Here is a 6,000-nt window from a genome sequence, read left to right on the forward strand (position 1 = left end):
GCGATCAAAGGGCGACTGCTGAGCGCGGGCTGTGCACCTGACTCCGCAGAGATAAAACGAGGACGGCGATTAAAAAAAAAAAAACCTTATTGATCCGAAACTGCACCGCTCTCCATTCGAACAGATGAACTGCGGTGACGAAAGGTAAAAAATCAGCATTTTTTTTTCCTCCGGTGCAGGGGAGATTGAAATTACTCTAAAGCCCGACGCCTCAGCCAGAGGCAACAGCGCCCCCCAGTGGGTTTGGAGGACCACTGCACGTCCACGAAAGGAAAAATAGCCCTTTGAAGCTAATTACTTGTTTCTTTCAACGTATTCATTTCGTCTTTTACCAACCTCGCGGCGGAAAGCAAGACCTTCGATCCCGCGCCGGAACTCCTTCTCATGATCTTAGCAATATCCTGAGGGAGACCCTTCGGAGGCAAAGCCGCCTAGGGCCGAGCCCGTGACTTACACCTGGCGCGCGCCACTCTACACCCGCATGAACACACCCAGCCAAAAAAGAGGCTCCTTTAAAACGAAAACAACGAGGCGTGTGGTTGCTTTTCGGAGCATTGTTAAAATGGGACATGAGCGCTATATGCTGTGTCCGTCCTCCCGTGATCATTGTTTCTCCAAGAGAAACAGAACTTGGTTTTCTTGCCAGGCTCCTCCAGAATAAAGAGGGGCGGATTGGGCTGGCATTGCACTTAATACCAGGAAAGAGGACAACATGTGCTTGACACGTGTGATACCATATAAGACAGTCCTCAATTCGCCAGGCCCGAGTACGAAGATCTGGGCGGAGGGGGCGGGGTCGATCAGAGACAGGACACAGAGGTGGTGGGAATGGTGGAAGACCACCGGAGTAACTTTGCTGAAAACATGTTGGGGAGTGTGTTGCGTGAAATCTACAGGAAAGGGGTCCCTGCCAAATGAGGGGGGCAGGGCGGTGTGTGCCACGAAAGTTGGAAGAGGGGCGGAGGGCACCCTTGAGAATTGAAAATTGCCCCCCTGTTAAAGACCGGGAGAACACCACTGCCATTCCCCCAGAAATGTCGTGTGGTTCGAACTTTGAAAACGCATGCCAGTCCACCTCTGTCGCGTCCATTTTGCCACTTTCTCTTCAAGCGGGGGGTGTTCGCTGCAGACCCCTTTCCGCTCTGACCTTCTCCCCTAGTCGCTTCTTCCGGACTGCGCGCCTTGAAGGAGGCTTCAGTGCGGCGCTTGGGTGTAAGCGGCGCGTGGGCCTGAATTGCAAAGCATTTTTTTTCAGTGGAATTTCCCCGCTATTCTAATGATCAGTAACGCCGCAGTTTTGCGTAGTTCTAGTGCGCCTTCAGGGCCAGCCGCAGTCCCATTGCTATTGGCCAAATTCGACTTCTCCTTTTCGCGTTCCCTCCTAAAAAAGCATATTTTGTGTAAATATGCAAAATGGCAGGGAGAGCATGTCCGATGGAAGAACTCTTTGCAGTGCTGCGTGATATTGGCGGTATTGCGCAGAATCCCTTTATAAGGTATGCGTGCGGGTGCGAGTATAAGAGGGCGCTGTTCTATTAGCACCCATGGCATCGGGTAGCCCTCTCCCAGTTCCCTCGCCGCCCGTGCGTTGGAGGGTCACTGAAGGGTACACGCACATCAATGACGTCAAACGGCCTTGACGTGCCATCTGACGTCGAGGCATCGTGCGCATCAATGCGACCGTGTAATTACCGCATGCTGTCTTTGGCACTGACGCTGTGCCGAAAACAATGTGGTAAAGCTGGAGACCCAGTGGGGTATGCAGGATGTGCGGTGATGCAGCAGGCAGCAAAATGGTCAGAATAGTTGGGCTTGGTCTGCCGTCAATATGTATGGATTACGGCCCAGCTTGGCAGGGCACTCTTCCTCGATAATGCATCTTTGATAGACACCCACTCCATTAGAGCGGAGCAGGGTGCCAGCCGGGCCCCCAGCTCGCTCTCAAACCTGCATCGTTAGCTCCCCTCTCCGCGTGCCCTGCCCCGGGGTAGAAGAGCGGGGGCTCCGGTCAATTATTGGATTCCTGTGCAATAAGAGAGAGTCGCTCTCCTGCTAAAGACGGCCGCGGGCAGCACGTGGCAGGAACTGGGTAAAGTGCGGGCGCAACGGGGCACCTGCACTGCCCTTGACAGTATGTGAGGACTCCGAGTGAATTAGGGTTTTGCGCGGCTCCCGGGGGCGAAAGTTGCCCCGGTGCCCACCGTGGGGCTTGCTCCCTAGCTACTGGCAGCTGTTGGAGACAGGCGTGCTGCCACCTCCAGAGGCGGTGGGGGTAAGAGTGGCAACGGGATTGGCTCCTTGCATTTTGGATCAGTTATGGTGATTTTGGGAGCGGGCACCTCACGGCTGAGCTTTGATTTTCCCAGACACCCTCTGCACGCCTTTTCCTGGCACTGCCTTCAAACAAAAGCGAAGAGAACGAAAATGCACCCAGTGCCATCAGGCCACCGCCGAGAAACGCCCACCTCAGCACCACAATAAAGCAAGGCCATGATACCAGTGCTTAAAATATGCCTCTAGCCCCCCCCCACCCATAATGTATGGCATGACCTCTGTGTCCCACGGCCGCGGCAAGCCCCTGGTGCGCCCCACCCCCCTTCTTCACCACAAACCAAATGGCCAGGAGATGCAACGGCCCCCACCCCCAAAAATGAAATAAAGTCACGGCGAGTACCCCTCCCCGAGATATGTCTGCGGTTCACCTCACCCTCAAACTGTAGGCAAATGTGCAAGATCCCAAACACACTAAGAGGGAGATAATAATGGCATATGCCCCTACGTGGAGTACATGCCAGCTAGTAGTGAAACAGTGCCCCCGCTCGCCCCCATTCGCCATGGCACAATACCCTGAGCCCCGTTCCAAACATCGGCCAAATACACGGCAATCGCCCATCGAGTAGTGCCATGACACCCCGCGCCCCCCGTACCCTCTCCCCACACACATACTTGATCTTGGAGAAATGCTCACCCCAAGAAAAGCAAATAGACGAGATCAGAGCTCAACACCAATGCATAACCCAACCCACCCACTGCCCCCCCCCAGAGACATTACGCAGAGGGGGCTGTTTATCACCGGGATGGGGTCTTATACTCACCCAAAAAGAGACAGATGCAGACGACGCTTAAGAAGGTCATGATAAATCCAGCCGATTTCACCCCAAAAGCCCCAAAACCAAGTCACGCAAATCCTGAGGTCACCTCGGAGGTCCCTTCTCCTCCGACACAAAAAAAGAACCCCTCCTTCCCCGAAGCGAGAGGCAGCAATCCCCCAACCCCCAAATGAGGCGCCTCAACTCTTCCACTGGTGCATAAGCCCGGACCAGCTCCCCAGCATCCTTGGGGGGGCAGAGGGACCCTGGGGGATGTGTGGTGGCCCTTGCACACGTGTGGGATCAGCGGCGCGCGCAGGATCCCGATCACCTGTCCCCGTGTCACTTGGCTCGAAGATCTCGTCGATCCCCGGGGCCCGCTTTTTAGGGTTACTTTCCCCCAAATGCACGTATTCTGGGCACCGAATTCAGAGATCCTGCGTTCCGAATAGACAGATCCTAGGTTTCAAATGCAACGATCCTGGTTTTCGGATTCAGAGATCCAAGGAGATCCCGGCTTCTCGATCCCAAGATAGCCCGGCCGCCGGGAGGGTGGGGGGGTGGATAAGAATTCCAAATGCCCGCGCACAGGTTCACAGATCCTGGGTTCTGGGTGCAGAATTAGAACATCCCGTGTCGTGAATCCGGTGATCCTGGGTGTAGCGTGCCCAGAACCACCCGTGTGCAGGACTCCCTGAACCTTTGGCAGTAGAGATTCTGGGGGCACCAATCAAGGGGAAATGGGCGCAAGGCACCTGGGTACAGGACTATGGGGTGCAAGGTGCAGAGGTCCCATGCATGGGATTTAGTCATGGAGTTACACCCCCTGTCTGCAGGCAGGAGCCTGGTTTCCTGGGTGCAGGGGTTGTGAGATCCTGGGTGCTGCAGTCAAGGGTGCCTCGCCATGGTGATCTCGCCTGGGGTTTCTGCCGCTGGATCCACTGCTTTGATGGCCGGGTGGTGTCCCGGCTGGCAATGGGAGGGGAGGGCGGATGGGTGGGGAGAGCGCCGGAGGGAGGGCAGTAGGGGACTGAGCGGAGACGGAGCTGCAGTCCCTGGTCTGCGCAGCTCTCCGTGGAAGTGGCCAGCCCAGGCAGCTGGGCGGGCGGAGAGGAGAGCAGGGCAGGGAGGAGGGGGTGTAGGGAGGAGAAGAGGGGGGGGGGGTGCAGGGAGGAGGGAAGGAGGCTGTAAGGAGGCCGGTGCAAGCGGAAGAGTAGAAGAGCGCGAGGGAGATGGGTGTAGGGAGGAGAGGAAAGTCGGCGGGCAGCCGGAGCACACAGAGAAGCAGAGTACAGGGTGAGATGGAAGGAGGACCAGACGCAAGCGGAGGAAGGAGAGGGGGAGACGGAAAGAGGGTAGAGAAAAGGAGGGTTTTGGGAAGAACGGATACACGGAGGGTGCAGTGATTACAGGGGTGTAGTGCAGAGAGGAGAGAAGAGGGTGTAGACAGCTGGGAAGAGAAGGGGGGGAGAGCAACGCGGAGGAGGGGAGCTCGACCGCCAGAAGGTTCAGCGGCTGCTCCCAGCGCCTTGAACCTCTTACTAACCAGGATGGCGCAGGATGCGAAGAGGGTGCACACAGGGTGCAGGGTAAAGGATATCGCGCAGGTGGAGGACGGAGAATCCCGAAGAGGAGGGGGTGGGGGGTTGGTGAGGCCTCCGGGAAAGGGTCATATCAACTGGCAGGGTAGAGTGTGCTGAACGAGCGAATGCTGATGGAGAAACGGGTGCAGGACACCGGTGGAGGGTGCAGAGTGTAAGGAGGACACAGGAATTGTGATGGTGAGAAGGGCGCAGGACGCAGGTGGAGGGTGCAGAGTGTAAGGAGGACACAGGAATTGTGATGGTGAGAAGGGCGCAGGACGCAGGTGGAGGGTGCAGAGTGTAAAGAGGATACCACAATGGTGAGAAAGGTGCAGGACGCAGGTGGAGGGTGCAGAATGTAAGGAGGATACATGAATGGTGATGGTGGGAAAGGTGCAGGGTGGAGGACAGAGGTGGAGCGCAGAGTGAAAGTACGATACAGGAATGGTGATGGTGATAGGGGTGCAAAGTGGAGAACATACTTGGAGGGTGCATAGTAAAATGAAGACATAGGAAGGGTGATGGCGTGTGAGGAATTCGACTATCTGCACAGTGGGTGTGCACTCACATGAGTTTTCATTTTTTTAAAAATATGAAACTGATGGTAGATCAACCTCTGGAAAATGTGTGGAGCCAATCCGGACACATTTTCCTATGCTCTACACACAAAATACACATAGACCTGTGTATTCTGGGTGGACATAGCCTACAGGAGTGGTCCTCCCTCTCATATTTAGTTAGGATCTGACAGGTGGAGTGCACAATGTATCTCAGAAGGGGAGGGCCAAAATCGTACTCCTGCCATGGCCAGCCTAATCAACTATCAAAGGCCCCATGGATCCACCCTGTCAGTTTGTTTACCCTCTGCAGATGGTGGCGCAATGAACATAATTAACATATTAATAGAGTATACATCAAACATGCCCACATGGGGCCTGGCTGTAGAGGCTAAAACAAAAGAGACAGGAAATGCCATCAACCTTGATATTCACTGTATCAACCTGAAGCCAGCTCCCACCTCTCAGTATCAAAGGTACCTGTCGTGTATGGGACTATGTGTTTACAGTTGGCAACCCCAGCAGGGGAGCCACATTCAGAAGGAAAGAGTATGTGGATTGATGGAAACAGAAATATTGTTCTCACCACAGCTTCAAAGGAGACCTTCTGCTTTAATCAGGAGGCACACAGATCTCAATTAACCAGGAAGACCCTTTGATCCACAACAGACAGGAGGATGGGTGGGACTTAGTATTACATGCTCTCACCTCTTTACCTTTTCCATTTCAAAGTACTATGGTTATGACCTCAGGCATACAGGAGATTTTTGG

The 6,000-nt window shown here is 54.8% G+C and overlaps 1 protein-coding gene across 1 annotated transcript in view; it reads right to left on the reverse strand.

Moving 5' to 3' along the window:
* GFRA2 (GDNF family receptor alpha 2) overlaps positions 1 to 4,529 on the reverse strand; it is a 650,128-nt gene extending 645,599 nt beyond the window's left edge. The window contains exon 1 of the mRNA XM_069617719.1: positions 3,096 to 4,529. Within this exon, the coding sequence (XP_069473820.1) occupies positions 3,096 to 3,135 (40 nt within the window). The 5' untranslated portion in view covers positions 3,136 to 4,529. The remainder of the gene's footprint in view (positions 1 to 3,095) is intronic.
* Positions 4,530 to 6,000: the final 1,471 nt, after the last annotated feature.

This window comes from Ambystoma mexicanum, chromosome 10 (genome assembly GCF_040938575.1).
Source record: "Ambystoma mexicanum isolate Mex_15411 chromosome 10, UKY_AmexF1_1, whole genome shotgun sequence".
NCBI classification, from domain to species: domain Eukaryota; kingdom Metazoa; phylum Chordata; class Amphibia; order Caudata; family Ambystomatidae; genus Ambystoma; species Ambystoma mexicanum.